The 22,619-nt window shown below is 68.0% G+C and overlaps 3 protein-coding genes across 4 annotated transcripts; all 3 read right to left on the bottom strand.

Annotated features, from left to right (window-relative positions):
* Positions 1-92: 92 nt before the first annotated feature.
* On the bottom strand, positions 93-3,374 carry MPV17L2 (MPV17 mitochondrial inner membrane protein like 2). The gene is made up of 6 exons (XM_059719875.1): positions 3,303-3,374; positions 2,853-3,066; positions 2,360-2,530; positions 1,782-1,858; positions 1,565-1,693; positions 93-1,405 (listed from the first exon to the last, which is right to left on the bottom strand). Exons 2-6 carry the CDS (start codon positions 3,037-3,039, stop codon positions 1,331-1,333), a joined length of 639 nt encoding a protein of 212 aa, XP_059575858.1. The 5' UTR covers positions 3,040-3,066; positions 3,303-3,374; the 3' UTR covers positions 93-1,330.
* A 961-nt stretch (positions 3,375-4,335) lies between these two features.
* Positions 4,336-7,440, bottom strand: IFI30 (IFI30 lysosomal thiol reductase). Its single transcript, XM_059719874.1, has 7 exons — positions 7,294-7,440; positions 6,451-6,636; positions 6,276-6,350; positions 6,014-6,109; positions 5,473-5,625; positions 5,279-5,347; positions 4,336-5,024 (listed from the first exon to the last, which is right to left on the bottom strand). Exons 1-7 carry the CDS (start codon positions 7,423-7,425, stop codon positions 4,947-4,949), a joined length of 789 nt encoding a protein of 262 aa, XP_059575857.1. The 5' UTR covers positions 7,426-7,440; the 3' UTR covers positions 4,336-4,946.
* A 1,293-nt stretch (positions 7,441-8,733) lies between these two features.
* Positions 8,734-22,500, bottom strand: PIK3R2 (phosphoinositide-3-kinase regulatory subunit 2). Of its 2 annotated transcripts, none has more exons than XM_019492434.2 (16): positions 22,421-22,500; positions 15,942-16,578; positions 14,581-14,673; positions 14,155-14,217; positions 13,465-13,596; positions 13,125-13,326; positions 12,955-13,040; positions 12,569-12,674; positions 12,280-12,378; positions 11,926-12,106; positions 11,570-11,695; positions 11,172-11,314; positions 10,827-11,003; positions 10,578-10,649; positions 10,094-10,264; positions 8,734-9,721 (listed from the first exon to the last, which is right to left on the bottom strand). In XM_019492434.2, exons 2-16 carry the CDS (start codon positions 16,279-16,281, stop codon positions 9,529-9,531), a joined length of 2,184 nt encoding a protein of 727 aa, XP_019347979.1. In that variant the 5' UTR covers positions 16,282-16,578; positions 22,421-22,500; the 3' UTR covers positions 8,734-9,528. The 2 variants fall into 2 exon arrangements, with proteins under 2 accessions (XP_019347979.1, XP_019347980.1); XM_019492435.2 differs by lacking the exon at positions 22,421-22,500 and adding an exon at positions 17,948-18,686.
* Between the last annotated feature and the right edge of the window lie 119 nt (positions 22,501-22,619).

Here is a 22,619-nt window from a genome sequence, read left to right as displayed (position 1 = left end):
CGTGCCCTCCTTGTAGCAGCAGCTGTGCTGGGGGAGGTGGCAGAGACATGCTGGACGCGGTCACGCTTTTGAAAGGATTCACTTGAGGCAAGTCATGAGAATCATGTTTAATCTTTAGAAAAGTGATAGATGATTTGTTCTAGCAGCAACGTCCCCACAGCGCCAGGGACATCCACACTTGGGACCACACAGCTGGCTCACAGCTCAGCTGGAGACTACACCCAGGCCTTGGGGGCACAGGTGGCTTTTGTCCCCACGCTGCTGTTGCACTAGGTGCTGCACGTGCAGGGGTGATCCCCATCCTGCCGTGTGCAAGACCAGGGGCCAATGGATGCCCGTGGCAGCAGTGTTTGAGGCACATCAAGGAGAATGACAGAAGAAACGTCCTCCAGAGAAAGGTGCAGCAGGGGAGGATACCCCAGCACACCAGGCGCTGGACCTGGGGGTGGGTGAGACCCACACGCTGACAGGGTGCCAAGCAGGCCCAAGGGCAGGAGGAATGTGATGGCACGGGGGGCGGCCAGGTGGAGGGCAAGCAGCTCTGGTCCCAGCCCTGCCCCAGAGGAGTACTGACATCAGCCATGGGCTCCGCTGGAGCGGAAGAATGGACGTGGGACAGTAGAAGGCTGAGTCTGGAAGAGGAGCTGTGGGCAGGGGGCTTGGAGCCGGGCGGGGAAAGGGAGAAGTGCAGTGGGGACCCAGCTGCAGAGGCAAGAGGGGTTGAGGAAGCTTGTAACAGGAGGGGCAAGAGCCAGAGGAGTGCGTGTGAGGGGCCAGGCCGAGCCCCTCAGGGAGAACAGGCCAGAGACCCTCTGCCTGGGGGGTGGGGAAGGCCAAGGTTGCCTGTTCTGAGCTCTGCCGGGGCTGGGCAGGACTGCGTGAAGGGAGAGAAGCGGAAGGGCCTGGAGCCCCACAGCCGCCTCTGAAGCACAGCAGGTCAGTGGAGGCCAGGTGCAGCAGGGCTCCCTGCCCACGGGGAGACCCCACAAGAAGCAGGCGGCAGGAGAGGAATTGGTGCATGCCCGCAAGGCCCCAGCTCGCTCCACTGCGGGAGGAACGACGCCAGCGTTGGGATGCGGTTGACTGGTAAGGATCACGAGCAGGTTTGCGGGGCAAGGGCTGAGCATGTTGCAGAGCCCAGCCCCCAGCTTTCCCTCCACACGCCGCACGGGGCAGCACCACGGGTCTGTCTCCAGAAGGCAAGTTGATTTGTTGGACCAAGATGCTTGTCACAGCCCAGGGAGCCAGCTCCTCCCCAGGGACCATCTGGGCCTGGTCTTGGGGTCTGGTGGGAGTCCCGAGCCGTGGGTGCAGCCTCTCGCCCCACCCTTCAGAGGCCCATGCTGCGGGGCTGAGTGTCACTGGGGCTCTTCGGTTCATCCTCCATGTCCACCGGCTCCAGGTGCTACAAGCAAGGGAGAAAGGACTGGCTGACCTTGCTGCAGCACGGACTGATGTTGCAGCAAAGCCTCCAGCTCCTTCCTGCCCCACGGGCATCTCCCAGGCGTGGCGGGAGGCGGCGCGGGGCACAAGGAGGCCTGTGTGGACAGTGTGGACTGCTCACCCGGTGCTTGAGGTAGGAGAGATACGCATCCCATCCCAGCGTGACCACGTTCACGTAGACCACCCGGTACTTGGGCGGCAGGAACAGGAAGTTAACGAGTTGAGCTGCTGGCCACACGCACCAGTCTGCCTGGGAACAGCAAGCCAGCAGCGTTAGGTAACGAGCGGGGAGGCTGGGTGGGGAGGTGCCGGGTGCGCAGGGCTCGGGCTCCCTTTACCTTGTAGAATTCCCAGAACTTCTCCCGGAGCTCGGCCCAGCTCTCCTCCAAGCTCTGCCCTTCCAGCGCCCCCATCCCTGCACCGGGACACGACAGTTAGGGCTGAGGGAGCAGAGGGACCTGGTGTGGGGAGCAGGCTGGTTCCTGTCCAGTCAGGCATCACCTTCCCGGGGGCAGTGCTGCAAGGGGCCAGGGGACAGCGGGGTCTTTATGGCCTGCTCCCAGCCTGCCAGGGATCCTGATGGCTCAGGGCTTCCCCTTCGACCCTCCCTGGCCAGGAGAAGCTGAGTTGAGCTTGAGCTGGGCTTTGCAGGATGGGGACGGGCGCTTCCAGGGGAGGAGGGGGCTGCCTTTGGCCATGTCTGTGCCCGTGCAGGGGCTCTCGGTGCAACCACCAAGAGGAAGCGGGTGAGGGAAGGCAGGGCAGGGCTGTCCCTGCCTATCTGCAAAGCCAGGCGCAGGCGGTTAGCCCACAAGTGACAGCAGAAGTGGCCTGGCTCCCCGCAGCCCCGAGAGGGGAGGGGGGCGACCAGTCCCCGCTACCGGCGGTCGCAGGAGAGCCGAGGCCGAGGCGTTACCCAGGAAGTACCAGACCCCCAGGGTCGGCGAGGCCACCAGCTGGTCCACCAGGACTTTCTTCAGCACGACGCGGATTCCTTTAAAGCCGCTCGCAGGAAACACCACGTCCAGCCAGAGGTACCAGTAATGCATCAACGGGCCCATGCTGCATCCGATGGCGAACATGCGGGCTGCAACACAACGCCGCCTCGTTAATAAATGCAGAGCCCAGCACAATGTCGCCATCCATTATTCACGGCACGCCGTAAGTGTATCCGGGGCCGTACAAAGCGCGGGGGGCGCGGGAGCGCAGCTGCTGCCCTGGGCGGACGAGCAGGCTTTGCTTCGGTGCAGGAGGCGAGAGCCAGGAGCCCCCCGGGCCCATCCCACCCCCAAGGGCGTCCAGCCGGGGGAGGCCTGGGGTCACTTCCCTGCTGCCCGGGGGGGGGGGGGGGGCGTCCCCCTTCCTTCCCCTCGCTGCAGGGCCGGCGGGGGGAGGGGGGCGGCAGGCACCTGTGCGGCGGAGCTGGCGCGGGCGCGTCGGGTCCTTCCTCATCTCCCAGCTCTGCTGCAGGCTGTCGCCGGCGGCCAGCAGCGCGCCGCAGCTCAGCGTGTTGGTGACCAGCAGGAAGCGGCCCCGGAAGAGCGGCCGCCCGTAGCGCAGCACGCGGGACAGCGCCCGCCGGCCCCCGCCCAGCATCGCGGCCCCCGCCCGGCCCGGCCCGGCCTGCAGCGAGGAGCGGGTGTCGGGTGCAGGGTGGGGGGGGGTGAGCCCCCCACACGTGTGTGAGCCCCCCCATCCCAGCCACACGTGCCCGCCCACCCGACCCCTGCCCCGCCAGCCACGTGGGAGCCCCACGAGCCTGCCCCCCGCCCCCCCGCCCGCCCGCCCGCGAGAGCCCCCAGGTTCCCCCCGCCCTGCGGTTTGCCGGCGGGGGGGCAGGGGGGGAACCCGGCGTTGACCTTTGACCTCAGCCGCGGCTGCCCGCCCGCGCCTGCGGCCCCGCTCCGCCGCTTCCGGCCCGGCACCGTCACGTGACCGCGCTGCTACTTCCGGGTCCGCCGGCAGCAGTGCCCGGGCCCCGCCCCCTGCGCGGGCCGTGTCGGGGTGGGGGGGCGGCAGGTCTCGCCCCGCCGGGTCACGGCTCTGGGACGGCGCTTGTGGGGGGTCGTGACCCCGGGGAGGAGTTCAGACGGGGGGGGGGGCACCAGAGGCCAGGACCCCCAAACCCCCTCCCCCGCCCCACAAACCCAGTCTGCGGGCGGGTCGTAATGCCCCCCCCCCCCCCGCTCGGGGTCGTGCCCCTCCCCTCCATGCAAGGGCTCGTGTCCTGAGCCTGCACCAGAGCCCGCTCCCCCCGCCCGCACAGACAGGGAGCATGCCCCGCCCCCCACGGGCAATGCCCCGCCCCCACCTAGGACATCGGCGGGGGCTGCCCCCCCAATAGTCCCCACCTACCCACCCGACAACCCAACCCGGGGCCATACCCCCCCCCCCCCCCAAGCCGGTGGTGTGTCGGGGGCCGGGCACAAATGGTGCCGCCGCCGGGAGAGACCCCGTGTGCGTGTGCGTGTGCGCACACGAGTGTGTCGTGGGGGGGCGAGGGTTATGGTCCCTCCCCCTTCTAGCACCCCCCAAGGGCTCATGCCCCGCCCCCCCATGGCCCAGTGGCGCCCCCAAAGTTCTTCCCTGTCCCCCCAAAACTGTCTACCCTCGGGGGCCTGGCCCCGCCCACACATTTCTACCCCCGAAGTGGGGGGGGGCGCATAGGGGCAGTCGTCACGGTCCCCCCCCCCCCCCGACCCCACCTGGAAGGAGGGGGTGGAGCCCCCCCCCAGCGTGCTGCCCCACCCGCCCCCCACCCTGCAGGAGCAAGGGTTAATGCCCACCCCCACGGGTCATGACCCCCCCCTCCCTCCGCCCCTGTGGCAGCAGTGGGGGCGTCGCCTGCCCCCCCCACCCCCCCCGGGCTGGGAGCAGGCACAGAGGCAGGGAGCAGCGCAGGGCTCAGCTTTATTGAGGGACGGCGGCAGCCGCGGACGGACCGGTTCTGGGGCGCGCCGGGTACACGGCACCCACCTCCGCCCTCGATCGCAGCACGGAGCCGCACGACCGGTTTGCGGGGGCGCTGGAGCAGCTTTGCACGCGTAGCAGGGGGCGGCCTGGCCGGGGGGCTGGGGCCCAGGGACACGCATGGCAGGCTGCCCACGGCAGGCGGGAAGCACGGCTCAGCAGGCAGGGGTGCGGGGCACGGAGGTAGCATCCGGGGGAGTACGTGCAGAGGAGCAGGAGGCACAGGCCCTGCACGCAGCTCCGGTCCTGCCCCCACCCGTCTTGGGGCTCGCCCTGCAGCACTGCAAGCGGGGGGCAGGGGGGACATGGCAGAGGCGCAGCACCATGAGGCCGGCTCTCTCCTGCACAAGCGTTTGCTCTGTAGCACGCGCAGCAGCGTGCCCCTCTGCACCAGTCTCACTCCCGCCCCTGCGCTGGGCAGGGGCCTCGGCCCAAACCCGGCCTGGTGCCAGCCGGTGCCCGCGGGCTGCAGCCTGGGGCCATGCCCACGGTGCGCAGCGCTGGTGGGGGGCAGGGAGCGCCCACCGCTGGCATCACTTCAGGCAGCGCGACATCGTCTTCAGCGCAGCTGGACTAGGCCCAGAGCTGCGGCAGGCATCCGGCTTCGGTCCCTGCAAGGAGAAGGGGGGTCAGGGCAGCCCAGGACCCGGGCCGGAGCCTGCACTGGGCCCCTCCTGGCCATGGGCACCTCCTGGCCATGCCCTGCCCCCACTGCCCGCTGGTCCTGGAAGTGCCCACAGTCTGGAGCCGGGAGCCCCCGGGGCTGCGGGAGGGAAGGACAGCCCTTGCCCCGCCTGTTCCACCCCGCCGGGCCCCGGGCCAAGGAGCTCGGGAGCCCCAGGGCAGCAGGTATGCGGGCACTCACCGTGTACAGACCACAGACCAGGTTGAAGAGCGCGTTCTGGGCCTGGGCCTGCAGGTCGTCCGTGTGCTTCTGCGCAGGAGAGACAACGGGCCGTCAGGGAACAGCACGGCCGAGCCCAGCTCCCTGCCCACAAACAGGAGCCTCCACCAGGCCCAGCCCAGCTCCCCGCACACGGCTCAGAGCAGCCATCCTACCCCATTGACCAGGATCCAGGGCACGTAGTTGTGGGGCGGGTGGAGGGCATCCGTCCGCTGGGCATTCTCGTGCATCAGCTTGATGCCCCGGTCTCCCTTCACGCAGGCCATGATGTCGGACAGCTTGATGTCGGGTGCGTAGACCTGCAGGCACTGAGCGTGGCCGGGGCAGGGGTCAGTGCAGGGAGCAGGAACCCGGCCCGCCGTGCCCTTCTCCAGCACCCAGCGTGAGGGCAGGTGGCACCTGGGCCCGTCAGCCCGGACCAACTCGCAACTGTCTCCAGGGCAGGGGCAGGCAGCACAAGGCCGCACCGGGCCGGCTCCTACCGAGCGGCTGGTGGTCGGGAGCAGGGGCAACACCCAGGGAGGCATCCCCGTGCCATGGGCTTGGCCAGCAGCAGCCCAGACTCTGCCTTCGCTGGGGTGCTGCCAGGCTGGACGTGCCAGTCGCAGGGCCCCACAGGCAAGGGGAACGGCGCCAGGAGGCCCAACCTGGGCACCCTGCTCGCCCACCCGCACCGCCGCCCAGGCCCCAACGTACAGCGCCGATGTTGCCAGTCACGGAGGAGCCCGACTCCATGCAGAAGATGACGAGGAAGTAGAGGTCAAAGTCCTGCAGCATGTCCATGAGGCAGGTCTGGGGAGCGGGCAGGCGGGGGCAGGGGGTCAGTGCGGCGGCCCCGGGAGAGGCCAGGCAGGGAGGGACCCCGCTGCCCTCGGTCCCCAGCTCTGCAGGGCCTGGGCAGGGCAGGGCAGGGCCAAGGGCATCGCCACCCGCCCCAGGCCCGCGCACTGGGGCTCACCTCCATCATGTTGCCCAGGCACTCGTCCGAGCCGTGCTGGCACTTGAACTGCCACTTGCCGCTGACGTTCTTCTCCTGCAAGAGGAGCCGGCTCAGAGCCGCGGACACCGGGGCCAGCCAGCGCCCCGCGCCGGGACGGGGCCGGGGCCGGGGCCGGGGCCGGGGCCGGGCGTACCTGGGCGTTGCCGTAGGGCACCAGCGTGATGTTCAGGATGTCGTAGAGCATCACCCAGGTGGGGAAGAGCTGGGCGGCCAGGAACTGGCGGCAGGCGGGGCACAGGCTCTCGTAGTACAGGCTCAGCTCCACGGGGCGCGCGGCCGGCTGGCCGGGGCGGCGCAGGCCGAGGCACTGCTGCTCCACCTGCGCGGCGCGGCGCGGCTGTCAGCGAGGGGCCGGCTCCGGGCACCGGGCTCGGACCCGCGTCCCCAGCGCAGGGCAGGGCAGAGCACGGCCCCGCGCCCGCCCCCGCCCCCGCCCCCGCCGGCTCCAGGGGAAGTGAAACAGGCGGCGGGGCTTTCCTGCAGGTGCGGCGGGGCCCGCACAGCCCGGCAGCCGGGACTTCCCGGGGAGCTTTCCGGGCGAGGGCTCCAGCACCCGGGGCCCCGCCGTCCCGCAGGGCTGGGGGCGCCGCAAGGCCGGGCCGAGGCCGCCGAGGGGGATCCCGCGCCCTGCCCCTGCCCCACCCGCCCGCCCGCCCGCCGCGCTCGGCGAAAGCAGAAGTGAAGATGCCGCCGCCGCAGCCAGATGCGGAGCGGTCGGGGCCGGGGCCAGGGGAGCGCGGGCTCCCGGCCGGCCACGGCGCTGCTCGGCCCCGGGACACCAGGCGCCGCGGTGAGGGGCGCGGGCAGCGCCCGCCCGCCCGGGACTCCGCTCCGCCCGCGGCCACGGGCGCCCGTCGGGCAGGAGCCGGGCCCCAGGGCGCCGCGCCCGCCCCGACCCCGGCCGGTGCTGCGGAGCGCCCGCCGCGACCCGCGCCCCAGCCCCGCGGAGCGCCCGCCCCATCCCGCCCCGCCGCACCTGGCAGGCGGCCGCGACGCGGCGGGAGCTGCACCAGAGCCCCGGCGGGACGTCGCAGGCGGGCGGGGCGCCCCGCACCGCGGCCCCCAGAGCCGCCAGCAGCAGCGCGGGCAGCAGCGCGGAGCGGGCCATGGCGGGCTGGGCTGCCGCGCCGGGCCGGGCCGGCCTTTAAGGTGCGCGGGGCCGGCCCGCCCCGGGGGCGGAGGTTGCTGGAGCCCGGCCCAGCCCCAGCCCCGGCCCCGGCCCCGGCCCCGGCCCCGGCCCCGGCCCCGGCCGCTCCGCGCTTCCCCTTTCCAGAGCCGCGAGCGCGGCCCCCCCGCCCCGCCCCGCCCCAGGGAAGCAGGAGCCGAGCCTCGAGCCTCGTTAGCGCCCTTTATTCCCAGCTCCAGTACCGCCCCCACGCCCCCGGGAGCAGAGACCCGCAGGGCCCGGCCCCGGCCCCAGCCGCCCTGGGCTCCAGCTCCCAGACCCCGGGCCTCAGCGCCAGGAGCCTCTTCTGCCCCCCCCGCAGCAGCAGGACAGCCCCTGGCTGGAGCTGCGGCCCGGGCCCGGCCCGGCGGAGCAAAGGGCAGATCACAACTAGCTGATTCCGAAGGGGCCCTGCCCAGGGCTTCGCAGGGACAGAGCTGGGCTGGCCCAGCTCTCTCACAGGGAGGGCAGCTCCGCAGAGCCAGGGCCGCACTGCTGCAGCCTCCGGCCCTGCCTGAGAGCAGCCCACAACAGCGAGGGGGAAGGCGGCCGCGGGGGAAAGCAGGCACAGCCAACGTACGGGACGGAAATCACTTCATGGAGCCCCAACAGCCCCCTGCTCCCCGGGTGCAGCATGGCCACAGCTCTCTGGGCTGCAGCTGCACAGGCCCCAAGCAGCTCTGAACTAGAGCAGGGCGCAGATGCAGCCCTGAGCACAACCACAAGTGCCAGGGACACAGCCTGACTCCTCACTTTCCGTGTGCACTGTCTGCCTGTCTTGCGTGCAGCCCAGCCCAGCCCAGCCCAGCCGCTGGCTTCTTTACTTTCCGCTCCATCCAGGAAGAGCACCGACTGCGGAAACTTCCTCAGCCTGACGAAGGGTTTTTGAACCAGAAAACTTGCTTAATAATTGTTTTCCAACTATTTAAATGGGCCTAATAAAAGATATCAGATTCACCCAAAGAACCTTGTCTGCCAGGGACACGGGCGGAAGGGCTGCATGAGCGCAGGGCCCAGCCTGTCACCGCACCACCCGGGGGACGCACAAGTTGGGGCTGACGTTGCACAGGAGTGAGAAAAAGTGTGTGCAAATGCACACATGAAAACCACCTGCCCCTGCCAGGGCCCCAGGACGCTGCCCCGGCAGCAATACTGGCCGTGCAACCAAGCGAGCCCAGGCATGCAGCAGCAGCAACCTCGAGGATGAGCGCAGGCAGCCAGGACAAGCCCACAACAGTAAAACCACATGCATCCCTGGCTTGCCATTTAATGGACCTGAGCCAAGGGACACAGGCAATTGCACGCTCCAGTTGCAAGGCTCCTTCCCCTTCCCTCCAACACAGCTCATCCCCAGACGCACTACAGCAGCAGCCAAGTGCAAGCACCTGGCTCCTCGTGCAGGGAACACAGCTGGAGGCCACGGGACACAGGCAGAACAATGAGCACCTTCTAGACCCTGCACCCAGGAGCCGGGGGTTGCAGAGCTCCAAAGCCCCCATCTACTGCAGCCGGGCGGGTGGCACTGGGCTCCAGGGGGGAGCAAGAGGGGCATCCCAGCACAGGGAACACAGCGCTGCCCAGCCCAGCGCCCCTTCCCCTGCCAGGTCGCACCAGGGCAAGAGCACAAGGCCCGGGCCCCAGAGCCACCCCAGCAGTACTGGCAAGTGCTTTGCACACGTAGTGTGAGGTCCAGCAGGTCCCAGAGGCGCCAGCCAAGCCCGTGCCCAGCGCGTCCAGCTCCAGCTGCCTCCTGCTGCAGTTCCCACAGGACCCCGCCGTAGCCAGGCTCGCCTTGCCACAGCCCAGGCATTTGTACGTGGTAACCAGGGCTCTGTTGTGAGCAAGCGGCTCATCACAGAGCGATCCTGTTCGCAGGCCGTGCCAGCTCTGACAGGTGATGGGATTCCCCAGGCTGACAGCCCATCCTTCCACGTGCAGCGGGGGGCAGCCACTGACCAGAAGGGGCGCTGGAAAGGGGTCACGGAGCACGACAGGGCGTCTGTCCAACGCATAAAAGTCCAGGGCCGGGAGGGCCGTAGTGGGTACTCATCTGGCTGGCGGGGGAGCAAGGACAGGGTGGGCCAGGGTGACGTTCAGGGAGTCATTGTGCTGCACCAGCGACGTGTGCTTGTAGTGCAGGACCAGGTCCTTGAGCGAGGCGTAGAGGTTGTAGGGCTCCGCGAAGCCGAAGCCGGTCGCCGTCTTGTAGATCACGCAGTGCTTGGTGTCCCCATCCACCCTGTCGGGAAACCAGCACCGTCACCACGGCTGCCTCTCCACAGGGGCCATGACCCAGTATGGATGTGCCCACCCCTGCCCTGCATACCAGATGCACACCTGGCACCCCCATTACTCCCAGGGTGGCTCAAGGATGCGCCAGCTGCCTCCAACAGAAGCCCAGGGAGGGAGGTGCTAGCACCCACCTGAGCTGCCCTCTCCAGTGAGGCCGCTGGGCGCAGAGGCAAGAAGGGCTGCCCAGCCGGGGCCGAGACACTGCCAGCAAAACCCCCAGCCTCACCCTCATGTGCCCCCCACTGCCACAGGGCTGCAGCCCTGCAAGGGGGTGTGTGGGGAGGGAGCATTTGCATATATATGTATGTGCAGTACTCACACCACAGAGCAGGCGTAGCAGCCCTTCTGGCTGCTCTCGCGGATGAGGAAGGTGCCATCACGCTTGCCGCACAGCATCTCCTCCGCCTGCACCCGGTTGATCTTGCCCACGTACCACGTCCGCTCCTCGTGGTGCGGCAGCTCCTCCTCGTCATCCATCATGGAGTACAGGCTGCAGGCCGAGCCGGCAAGACCCATCAGGCAGGACCCACCCGGGCCTCGCCCCAGCACATGCTGCTGTGGGCTCTGCAGCTGCTGCCTGCGCTGGGAGCGTGACCACCCCCGCCTCACCCTCAGCCCCAGGACCTCGGGCACAGAGGACTTGCCCACCCCCTAGGGCAGAGCTGGGAATGCCGGGGCACAACTGCACTGCAACCCCAACCCAGGACTGGAGACTGGGAGCCCTGCACAGCTCCTGTGACACCCAGGCGATGCCCACACACCCCTGCCCACCCCAGCACACAGCGGAAGCAGGGGACACTCACTCCTCGGTCTCGTTCTTGATGCCCAGCCACTCGTTGATCTTCTTCTGCCGGGCCCCCTTCTGCGTCAGCCACCTGGGGAAGGAGAAGAGCGTCTGAGCCACGTGCTGGCAGAGTGGCTGTGGCTCCGCGGCCTGGCATCCTACCCACGTTGCCCAGCAGAGGGCAGCACCTGTTGGCAGGCCCGGGGTGGGGTCCCCAGCCCAGTGGGAGCCCGGGGCACAGGAGCAGGGGACCAGCTGGGACACCTACACCAGGTACTGGTCACGAAGCTTGCGCAGCTGCAGGAGATCGGGCTTGAGGCTGTTCATGCGCTTGTCGATCTCGCGGTTCTCCACCGCCTGCTTCTTCAGGTCCTGCTCCAGCTTCATCTTGCTGTCGTGGATCTCTGTGATGCGCGACTTCAGCTTCTCCGAGTTCATCAGGATGCTGCGAGCAGGGGGCAAGGTGAGGGGGTGGGCAGGCCGGGGGTCCCTGTGCCCACGCGCTGGAGACGACAGCCGTGCCCACATGCTCCAGGGAGGGCAGGCATGTCATGGGCAGTCCCTGCTCCCTGCTGGGCCACCCCGTGGCACGGGGGCAGCGCCGGGCACTCACCGCTGCACCTCCTTCTCGTTGCCCTCGCGCCGAAAGCGCTCGATGTACTCCTTGCTGCATTTCTCCTGCGTCTGGCACTGCTCCTCAAAGATCTTGATGGTCTCGTTGAAGGCCTCGATCGCCGTCCGCTTCATCTGCAGCTCCTGGGGGCAGCGAGGGCAGCACGGCTCGTCCCAGCAGCCATGTCCTGCCCCATAACACCCACCCAGGCAAACCCTATAGTGCCTCCACAGCCCCTCCAGGCCTCAGCCACGTCCTCTCAGCTCAAAGCCCCCATCACAGCACCAGACCTCTGCCAGTAGTGGGCACCTGCCAGGGCTGGGAGGGTGCCTCACTGCCCACGCTGCAAGCCACGCCACGCGAGACGGGGCCTCAGGGGCCGGGCAGCGCGGTGGTACCTGCGAGGTGCGCGTGTACTCCTCATACAGCAGGTCATACTCGCGGCTCTTATCCTGGTACTGCTGGTGATAGACCTTCAGCTGCTCCCCAACTGCCTCCACGCTGTCCTCCTTCACCACTTGGTCCTGCCGCCAAACGGGCCCAGACAGATGTCAGAGCCTGGCATGGCCACCGACCCTCAGCCACAACCCACATCCCGACCAGGCCAGGGAGGCTGAAGACACCCCATCCCTCCCATCACCTGTTGCTCGTGCGCCCCAGGCCAGAAGGAGCTCAGCCAGGCCCGCCGTGACCCCAGCCACTGCAGTGCCACCCCTGGAAACATGTAGTGCCCCAACCCTGGCCCCCGCCGCACCTGCTGGTACTTGGAGATGGGGTAGAGCAGTCTGGTGTCCAGCTTGGCGTTGTACTGCGCCAGCGACTCGTGCCGGTAATGAGTGATGAGCTCCACCACCGAGCCGAAGGTGAGCGGCTCAGAGAAGCCGTACCTCCCCTCCCGGTGGAAGATCTTGATCAGTTTGTTGTTGCCGCCTTTCCTGGTGAGCACAGGGAGCAGGCATGACACAGCCCCGAGGGGACACAGCCCCAGGCCACCCCCACCAGCCCTCCCTGCGCAGGGCAGCAGAGGACAGAGGGGCCTGGAGCAGCTGGTGGCCCCCACAGCAGATGCTCCTGGGGCATCCCGTCCCCCCACGCCAGCTGCACATACCTAAGCGTAAGTGTGTACTCGCCCTGGATCTTGCTGGAGGCGTCGCGGACCAGGAAGGTGCCATCTGGCATGTCCCGCAGCTTCTCGTTCACCTCCTCCCTGCACAGATGGAGCTGGTGACGTCTGCCCAGGGCTGCACCCAGGCTCTCCCACACTGCACCGCAGGGCACACACGTGTGCATGTGCACGTGTGCTGAGGGACCCAGGACAGGCCTGAGGGAGGCCAGCCCCTCCCAGCTGCTGCTTCAGAGCGTGGCACAGCCCTCCACCCCTACCTGGCACCCGTTACCTGGAGATGTCGCCCCAGTACCACTCGGCCTCCTGCAGGGTTGCACTGCTGCCGTTGGCCAGGCCGGCCACACCAGGCTTTGGCTTCGGCGGCTTCGGCGGCAGGGCTGTGACCGGGGCAGCGATCAGGCCCAATAATCCCGCACCCGCCCATCCGGGAAGCAGCCTTGCCCCAAGGGGCATCCACCCATGGTAACGCCCCGGAAAGGCCCTTACTCCCACTCCTGGCCTCAGGCCCAAGGGCAGGCATGCCCGAGCCACACCAGCAGGATGCCATGTGAGACGGGCCAGGGATCTGGCCCACTTACACCACGGCCTTCCCCCAGCCTGTGGCCGCCCCCGCAGCTCGAGTGCCAGGAGGAAGCACAAATGGCACGATTCTGGTACCTGGGGGCAGCTGCTCTGGCTCCAGCTCCGTCGCCTGCAGAAGCCTCTCCAGGAACACGGCAGAGAAGTCGGGGCTCAGCTCAGGGCTGCAGGGAGAGAAGCAGGGTTGGCGCCTTCTCTGCATGCAGGCGCCCTCCCACGGGCCCAGCAGCTGGCAGCCCGCCACGTACCTGGCACCGGGCAGCCGGAGCAGCAGCGGGCCAAAAAGCTCACCCAGGACCCGGGGATGGAGGCCGTTGCTGTCGGCCTGCTGGGACACCTTCGCCAGGTGCCGGAGCAGGAACTGCAGGGTGAGCATGTTCTGCAGCGGGACCGTGGGAGGCTCCAGCACCAGCAGCAGCTGCTTCCGGCAGGTCTCGAGCTGGGGCACCTCTGTGGAAGGGCAAGACATGCTGGCAGGGCAGGGGCAGGGCTGCTAGAGGCATCTCCAGGGCTGGATATGCGGGCTGTGCCCAGCTCAATGCTCCCGTGCCTGCCAGGCCCCTGCCCCCCAGCTGGGACAGCCCTCACCTTGCAGCACACGGAGGATGTCAGCATGCACGCATGCCGGCACCACGGGGGTGGGCAAGTCCTGCAGGTAGCTCCGCAGTGCCTCGCCCAGGCTGCGCACATCCAGCAGCTCCAGGTCGCCCAGCATCCCATCTGCAGAGGGCATGGATGCCTTAGGCAGGCTCAAGCGTGGCCCCCGGCAACCCTGGCAGGGCCCCGAGCACGCAGCCCTGAGCGCGGCTGCCCCAAGCTCTCCCCCCGCAGCACTGGCCCCCACACGGGTGCAGCTCACAGCAGTGAACGATGATGCCTTCTGGGACTCCTGCCCTGCCCGCTCCCTCTGCCCCCAGCCCACCTGGGACCCCCAGCCCAGCTCCATCACGATGCCAAGCAGCTCAGCAGGAGTGTGGGCACTGGGCACTGCAGGGGCAGGGAGCTGGGAGGAGACTGGTCCCAGCACAGAAGCCACGTGTCACTCCCCCCAGCGCCATCCTCCCTTGGCACGAAGCAGCCCCCTCGTCCCCCTCGAGGATGACCCTTGCGGGTGCCCCAATGGGACAGGGCAGGTGGGCAGGTCCCTGGAGAGACAGTGGCCAGGAGCTTGGCACCAGGATGGGCAGGGCTCAGCCAGGCCTGGACCCTGCTGCTGCCGCCCCAACCTCACCCCTCTGAACAGGCCCGAGCGCTTCCCGGCTGTGGTCTGGCTCTTACCAATTTTCAGTGCTTGTCGCGGCTCCGAACCAGACGTCCGGTACAGCATCTCGCTGTCCAAACCTGGGGGAGCAAGCATGGGATGGTGGCATGAGCACGGGAAGGACCCAGCTGCCCGCCCCGGTGCTCCCATGGGGGCTGTGCACCCGATGTGGCAGCCTGGGAACGAGGCCCCGTGCACTGCCCCAGCCGGACGATGGCTGCAGCAACCCAGGCGCTAGCGCTGGCCTGACCGGCTGGGCCCCAGGGCCATAGCGGCTGGCCAAGCCAGAACAAGACCAACAGGCCATGGGGATGACACCGCAGCGCCCCCCCACGCTGCCTGCCACTCCTTGGCATGGGGTGCAGCAGCAAAGGGGTCAAGGGTGACCGGCCTGGGGCAGCCACGCTGTTAACCCTTTGCTCCCTGAGGACCAGCCCCCTCACCTTTCTTCTCAATGGCTTCCACAAGCCTGGCCAGCAGCGGGGGCGCGATGTCAGGCGGGGAGAACTGCTCCGTCAGCTCCGGGAGGAGAGAGACTGGGGGGGGCAACGGGAGGAGGGTTAACGCTGGCCCTGCCACGTGGCCACTCACTGAGGCGCTGGTCACTGACTGGGTGCAGCCCACGCGGGCACCTCTGCCCTGGCCAGAGCTCAGTGGAGCCCAGGCCCAGCTGGTGCCCAGGCTGCGTCCGCACCCGTACGGCGGACGGTGCTGCATGCTGTAGGACATGTTCTGGGCCCCGGCTAACAGACCGTCCACCCTGCCCAGCCCGTGAGCATGGCTGCAAAGCAATGCGCTGGTGCTGGAAGGGTTAACGCCGGCTCGGCTGTGGGGGGGCGCTGGGGGGCTCGCACAAGAACAGCCGCACCAGCAGATTTCTGCCTGGGGCCGGCTGAGGATCAGAGGGACGCACGCTGGAACAGCGCCCGTGCCTGGCAGCATCCGAAGCAGGCGCCGAGCCTGGTCCCGTGGGGGTCTGTGGCCCCTTAACCAAGGCACAGTCCCTCCAAAGGGTGAACGCAGCCCTGCAGAAAGCAGAGCAGAGCTGGGAGCTGCCTTGGGGCTGCTCTGCCAAGGCCGGGGCCCAGGGCGAGAGCACTGGGCTGGGACATGTCAGCCGCTGGGCCCTGGAGGAGCGGGAACCAGCAGCTCCCAGCCTGACCCCACGGCAGGGCCCAGGAGGAAGCAAACAGCGTGGCTGCCCCACGTGACCCGGCCTGGAATGTGCTGCTTCAGCAGCCGCCGGGCCTGGCTTCCATCAGGCAGCCGGCACTGCAGCCAGGCAGCTCCCAGCTCAGCCTCCGGCCCGGGGACGGGCGCGGGGCTGGTGTGCTGCAGCAGCAGGCCGGGCAGCCAGGGCAGGAGGGCAGAGCCAGGCTGCGCCCCACTGCCCACGGCACCCACCTGCAGAGGAGCTGCGGGCACGTGGATCTGCTGGCCGCGCTGCGCCTCCCGCAGCATCCCAGGCACCAGGGCCGGCGGGCGAGGGAGCAGCCTCGAGTTCCTCATTCGAGGGCAGCTGGAAGCAACAGTGCCCAGCCCCAGCCTGCCCCACCCTGGGCCGGGGAAAACACCACTGCTGCCGTGGCCCCTTCCCTCCCCAGCCCGATAAGGCCTCGGCAGTGACACGTCAGCAGGAAGGGTGCAGAGAGCACAAGTGCCCTCGGCCTCACGGCACCGGCAGGACTGGCTCCCAGGCGTCCTGGCTCCCAGCCTGCTGCTCCGACCCCCGCGCCCACCCGCAGGCAGGCGGGAGCGCCAGTGCTTCGCCACAGCCCCCCGCACCGCCCGCAGCCCCGCGCACCTGGCTCCAGCGGCTCTGGCAGGCGGGACGTGCCGGCCCCTGGCGTCGCTGGCAGAGGCCTCTGCACCCGGGGCCTGTGGGAGGGCAGGGAGATCTTGACGGGCCCCACGTACTCCACGTAGGTGCCGGGGAAGTCGCCCTTTTGCTTGGTGCGCTCGTTCACCCCCAGGATCCACCCGATCTGCTTGGGCATCTGCTCGTCCCCGTCCTTGAAGCCCAGGGCCTGCAGGGCCCCTCTGCTCACGACCAGGACGTCTCCGGGCAGCAGGTCGATGTCCTCCTCGCGCTCCTTGCGGTAGGGGTAGAGGGCGCGGTACTGGAACCCGTCGGCGCTGCCCATCGTGGCTGCGGTGGGAAGAGCGTGGCGCGCGGCCGGGCAGGGGGCTCACATGCAGCACGGCCCCTTCAGCCAGACCAGAGACGCCCGGCCCAGGCGTGCAGCCCCGGTCCTCAGCTTGAAGCCGCGGCCTAGCCAGACGATGGAGCAGAGGGAGAAGGCAACGCACATAATCCAGCGCTGGCGGGCAGGCCTGCGGTGGCCACAGCACGCCACGGGGGCCTCAGAATCTGCAGGGCAAGGGCACCACGCAGGGCAGGCCACGCATGGTGCCGGTCACTGCTCCCCTCTGTCCAGAGCCTGGAGGGGGGCAGACAAGGCTGTTAGGTCAGGGGTCCATGCCCGGGGCAGCGTGGCCCACCACAGCCGGCAGACGCACAGGCCTGTGCCTGGACCTTGAGCCTGGCAGTGCCAGACGACGTGACTGTGGAGTTTACCCTCTCGGAGCCGCGCGGCGCCCGGGCCCTGCCTCTCCGCCCTGATTACAATTAACCCTGATTCTCCGCTGCTGCCAGGCCACGCAGAGCTGGGTCTACTCGTTCACCTTTACCCCCTTCCCAGCACAGGGCTCCAGGAAAACTGCTCCAGTCGCAGGCCGCGGCTGGACGCACGTGAGCTCGCTCAGGAAGGCCCTGGAGCCCCACGCGGGAGGGCCAAGGCTCCCCGGCCACGCTGGGCTGCAAGGCTCTGGGTGGAGGGGACCGGCTGACCGGAGGCAGCGCCGGGCAGAGGGCGCGTCCCCGGCTCCGCACGCCGCGCAGCGAGCTCTGGCCGTGCCAGGACGGCAGCCACGGAGCCAAGCTCGCCACCCGGCAGATCTGCAGCTCTGAGCCAGGCCCCGCCAGGGACACGCGACTTCGCTGCCCGCAGCCCGGACAGATGTGGGTCAGGGCTGGGGCTGCAGAGCCAGGGGCGCATCGCGAGGATGTGGGGCCTGGGCGGCCAAGGCGGCTCCCACTCCTCCCCGCACAGCCCTCGCGGGAGGGAGCGTGCACTCACCAGGGGAGCAAGGCAGGACCCCCGCCAGGACCTCAACTCACGGCGCCTCGCCCTGCAGCTTGGGGACAGATGCCTGTCCCAACCAAGCACCCCCGAGCACTCCCAGCCAGCCCCATCCGGGCTCCCAACCCACCCCGCACGCAGGGGCGGGAGGAGAGCGCCAGCGCGACAAGCCCCTTGCCGGAAAGCAGCTGCTGTCCCAGGGCAGCAGTGGGCCCAGGAGATCTGCCCGGAAGAAGCGTCTGACCCTGGAGGCTGCTCCAGCAGCCGGAGGGGACTGCTTTGAACCAGAGCAAGGGACAGGGCTAGGGGCGCGACCCGCCGGGGTCTGCAGCACAGCCCATGCACCCCAGACGCGAGGGCCGCCCCGCAGCGGGGGGAGCGTGGCGCTCAGCCCCCCCCGCGGACGGAGCACACGCAATTTACAGCCGCCCACCAGCTCCCCACATCCAAACACGTTGCTTTTTTTAAAAAGAACCCGTTTTAAATCGAACCTGAAGCTATGACAACCCCAGGGCTCAGCCCGCTGCAGGCTTTAAATAGAAAACGCCTTCTGCGAGGTCGAAATAAGCAGGAGCGTGCTGGTTTCTAATTAGACAGTCGGGGGGGAACGTTTTCTGGAGTCCAAATCTGGGTTTATAAATGTCCCGATACCATGTCCTGCACTCACCACTGTACTATTCCGGGTCTTCCCAACGGAGCAAATGCCAGACTTCCCACGTTTCTGACCGCAAGCAGCTTGCAGTTTGGAGCACCAAAGAGCTTTTGCCTTAATTTCTTCTGAAATCAGTAAAGCAGAGGAAATATTTCCTGTGCACGGACGAGCCCACTGGGCGCTAGGAACGGGGGAGCTGGAGGAGGGACGATGCGGCAGACGAGGACGAGGTCTGCCCGTGCAGAGGCCCTGGCTAGTTTGGGGGCTCAGATTCTCGATTTTGGGAGTGGGCGGAAGAGATTGGCACCAAACCTGCATGGACGCTGCTGACCAGCCCGCCAGGCATCCGGCTGCACTGGCTGGCGCCGGTGCTGACACCAGCCCTCAGTTCAGCGCCCTCCACTATAAGGCCACGAAAGAAAGCTCAAAGTGCGGCTCCCTTCGCTCGCAGACGGTTTCTACCGCTAACGAGCTCTCTCAAGGCGCTGCCGTGGTGCTCACGAGTTCATGCTGTGCCTGCCCAAATTGAGAAGCAATCAATTCAAAGCACAAGGTGTTGCTCGCCACCAACGCGATCCGAGATGCCACGACGAAGAAGCCAACGGCACAGCGAGGCGCTAAATGCCCGGAGGGCGTGGGGCCGGACAGAGCGCGTCCTCCCAGCTGGCAGGTGCCGTGTCACGGGAAGGCTGCCCTCGATGGAAACCAGCACCTGGCAATCGCCGCGCCGAGCGCCGGGAGCCCACGCGCCCCGGCCAGACCCACAGGCACAGGGACAACAGGACTAAAATGGAGGATTTCACTCCACCCGCGTCAGCCCCGAGGGACAGCGACCAGCTGCCCCCGCGGACCACGCCGCCGAGCGCCCAACTCGGGCCGCAGATTCCCAGCCCTGGAGGGACCGCAGCAGCAAGCTGGACTCCGACTGGCGCTGCTCCCTGCAGCCAGCGCCGCTCGGGGCCCCTGGGAAAAGCCAGGGACAAGTGGCCAGGATGCTGCAGCTCTCGCACGTGCTGCTGCAGGAAGTACCATGGCCCAGTTGAAAGGACGGTCTTGCCTGTAGCGTCATACTCCGTGCGCGGAGGCCAAGCCTGGGACACAGACATTTGGCCACGGCTGCCGCATCGGCATCCTCACACAGAGGCTGCGTGTGCAGACAGCATGGTGCTTTCGCCAGCCCTGCCCGGGCAAGCAGCAGCACTGGACCAGGCGCAACGAAGACCTGGCCTTGGACTGCAGCTTCTTTGGGACAGGATACATCTTCTCATCACATCCATAAATCACCTAACGCCGCAGGGACCTGTGCAGACCCCGCGGGCTTCACGCCCAACAAACCCCGACACCAAGCAGGGCTGGCACAGAAGGGAGCTCCGGGCACCATCTCCCACGAGCCATCTCTTGTAAGGGCTTCCTTTGCACGTCTCCCATCCCAGCGCCAGCCAGGCCCAGCCCTGCCGAGCTCGGGAGGCAGTGAGACCCGGGTGCAAAGAGCCAAGCAGGACGTGCAAAGGACACAATTACAGGGAAGAACATGTCTGAGCAGCTCCCAGACACGCTGAAGGCAAGCGCTCCCGGACGGACAAGGGCAGGGGAGGAGCCAGGAGGCACGCAATGCAGGCATGCACAGGGACCCCGCAGGGCTGGAATTTGCCCCATTTACCGGTTCCTGCAGGGGTGTCGCATGTGACAAATGCCCCCAGCCACCCCCAGCCCCAGGCAGCCGGAGCAACTCGCTCCCACATTCGGAGCATCTTCCTCACAGGCCGGGTTTCCTCCAAGACTCACCTCAGGCGCTTTGGGCACTGCCCCCATCGGCTTGATTCCAAGGCCAAGAAAGAAGTAGCCTTAACCGCTCTTTTGGAGCAGGCCTTTGCCTGCAGGCACGCAGCCTGCTCCCCATACCGAAACATGCAGAGATTTGGGGTGGGGAGGGAAGGGGGAAGTATTAAAACGCTCTATTTCCATAGCGTCATAGAAGGACCTCGAAAGGTCGCGTCCAACCCCCCTACTCCTGGTAGGAATACCGCTGAGATCAAATGATCCCAGTTACATTTAACGTCATTGCTTCGTCCCAAGAACCAAACCCGGGGTCAGAGCAATCGGGGCCGCATCACGGCTGACACAACCGTGACGCTGGCAGCGGGAATTACAATATCACCGTGCAACGTGTTCACTCCTTTCCCCTGCTTGGGGCTCATCTTCCACTGCCTGACTGCATCGATGCCAAGCAGCAGCTCCAAATCGGGGAAGCAGTAAAGGTGCCCCAATATCACAAATAACCTCTCTCCTTGTTAACATGGGCACTAGTTCCAGTTCAGCTGCTCGGTGCAACCCTGCATTCTCCCCCGCCCGCAGCTTCTCTCCCCATCCAGAGCTTTTGGCCGACAAGAACCGGCCGTGGACGGAGAGATCCACTGCTGCTGCGAGAGCAGGTTGCCCTCGGGTTTGGGACGCAGGCAAGTGCACGCAGGGAGAACAGGAGGTGCTGGCAGAGCCTCCAGCTCAGGCAGGAGGGGCCGGGCGCGTGCCCCCCACGTCAGAGCCCAAAGAGCAGAGAACAGCAAAAGCAAACCAGCCCTGCAGGAGAGACACCGGGGAAGCCGGCAACTGCCGCGCGGGCCAAGGAGCTCTCGGGGCCGGAGAAGCCCAACTTCAGCTCACGCGGGGCCGGGGCCAGCAGGAAAGCGGCCGTCCAGCCTGTATCGCCTCAGCTGCCTCCACCCTGGGCTCCTGCAGCCGGTGGCACAGAGCAAGCTCCTCGAGGCTCTGAGCGCTGCTCTAAACACAAAGGGACAACGCATGGGGCAAGCGCTGCTGGGGAGCAGAGGCAGCTACTGGCCAGCCGGGAAGAACCAGGCCTGGCGGCTCCCCGCCGTCTCCACGAGAGCCTGTGCCCAGCCTTGCCCACCAAAGCCTGCACGACGGGAACCCCGGGGGCAAAGCTGCCTACCGGGGCAGCAGCTCTGCAGCCAGGCCCTCGCGCGTGGGAGCCCGCTCTCACAGGCTGGAGCTCGGGGCGAGAGGAGCCGCTCTACACCCTGCCCGTCGGCTCAGACGTCCATCCGGTGGCACCGCATAAGCCCACATCCATCCCAGCAGCAGCCAGGACCAGCGCAGGGTTCTGGCCTCCAACCTCCCGGGAACACGCACACGTGCAACAGCCCCGCTGCTAACATGAGCAAGGGCAGGGAGGCCCCTGTGCTAGGAGCTGCCCCGGCTCCAGAGGCAGGCAGGCCTGCAGACCGCACGCGCTGGCAGAGCCCACGCCAGCCACAGGCCCAGGAGCAGCTCTCGCCCCGCAGGACCCCGCCGCCTGGGCTCGGCCCCTGCCACGAGGGCACGCGCCACCCTGCAACGAGGCTGCCCCGCTACCAGGCCCGAGGGGCTGCGGCCAGCCTGCGGGGAGCCAGACCACACCAGGGCCACGCACAGCCCGCCTGGCTTGGCTCAGCCCCCACGTTTCTCCGCACTCACTAGCTAGGCCTCAACGGCTCGGCCCCCAGGGCTCCTTTCACACCACAGCAACGCTCCCTTGCTGCCCCCCACTCCCCCGTACGCAGCGTGCAATGCTCTCCTCTCCTCCCCTCCCCCCGTGCATGGGGTGCAACCTCTCCTCCCCTCCCCTCCCCCCATGCATGGGGTGCAATGCTCCCCTCCCCTCTTCTTCCTCCTCCCCTGCACAGGGTGCAATGCTCCCCTCAACCCCCCCCCCACCCCCCAGTGCACACGGTGCAACCTCCCCTCCCCCCTCCTCCCCCCCATGCACGGGGTGCAATGCCCCCCTCAACCCCCCCCCCCCAGTGCACAGGGTGCAACCTCTCCTCCCCTCCCCTCCATGCACAGGGTGCAATGCCCTCCTTCCCCTTCCATGCACAGGGTGCAATGCTCCCCTCAACCACCCCCCGCCCCCCAGTGCACAGGGTGCAACCTCCCTTCTCCTCCCCCCCCCCCCCCCCCGTGCACGGGGTGCAATGCTCCCCCAATGCACGGGGTGCAATGCCCCCCTCAACTCCCCCCAGTGCACAGGGTGCAACCTCTCCTCCCCTCCCCTCCATGCACAGGGTGCAATGCCCTCCTTCCCCTTCCATGCACAGGGTGCAATGCTCCCCTCAACCACCCCCCGCCCCCCAGTGCACAGGGTGCAACCTCCCTTCTCCTCCCCCCCCCCCCCCCCGTGCACGGGGTGCAATGCTCCCCCAATGCACGGGGTGCAATGCCCCCCTCAACTCCCCCCAGTGCACAGGGTGCAACCTCTCCTCCCCTCCCCTCCCCCCATGCACGGGGTGCAATGATCTCCTCCCGTCCCCCCCGGGTGCACGGGGTGCAACACCCGTTCCTCCACCCCCACAACCCCGCTGCATAGCGTGCAATGCTCCCCCCGCCCTGGTGCACGGGGTGCAATGCTCCCTCCCCTTCTCCGCACCCCACTCGTGCACAGGCCCGGGGTGCAATGCCCCGAGCAGGACGCCCCGCGAGCCCGGGACCCACCTCTCCGCCAGCCCCATCCGCCCGCCGCCGCCAGCACCAGGCTCAGCCCCCGGACTCCAGCCTGGCCATGCCGGAAATGCCCGAGTCGCTGTCCGGAAAAGCCCGAGCAGTGGCGAAAGCGGCCGAACGTCTCGGAAACGAGGCGAGGCCGCGAGCTCAGCCGAGCGCTGGGGCCGACTGGGCGGGGCATGGAGACCTG

The sequence above is a fragment of the Alligator mississippiensis genome, chromosome 16, assembly GCF_030867095.1.
Source record: "Alligator mississippiensis isolate rAllMis1 chromosome 16, rAllMis1, whole genome shotgun sequence".
NCBI lineage: Eukaryota > Metazoa > Chordata > Crocodylia > Alligatoridae > Alligator > Alligator mississippiensis.
The sequence above is the reverse complement of the archived record's forward strand: the minus strand, read 5'-3'. Positions and strand labels throughout refer to the sequence as shown.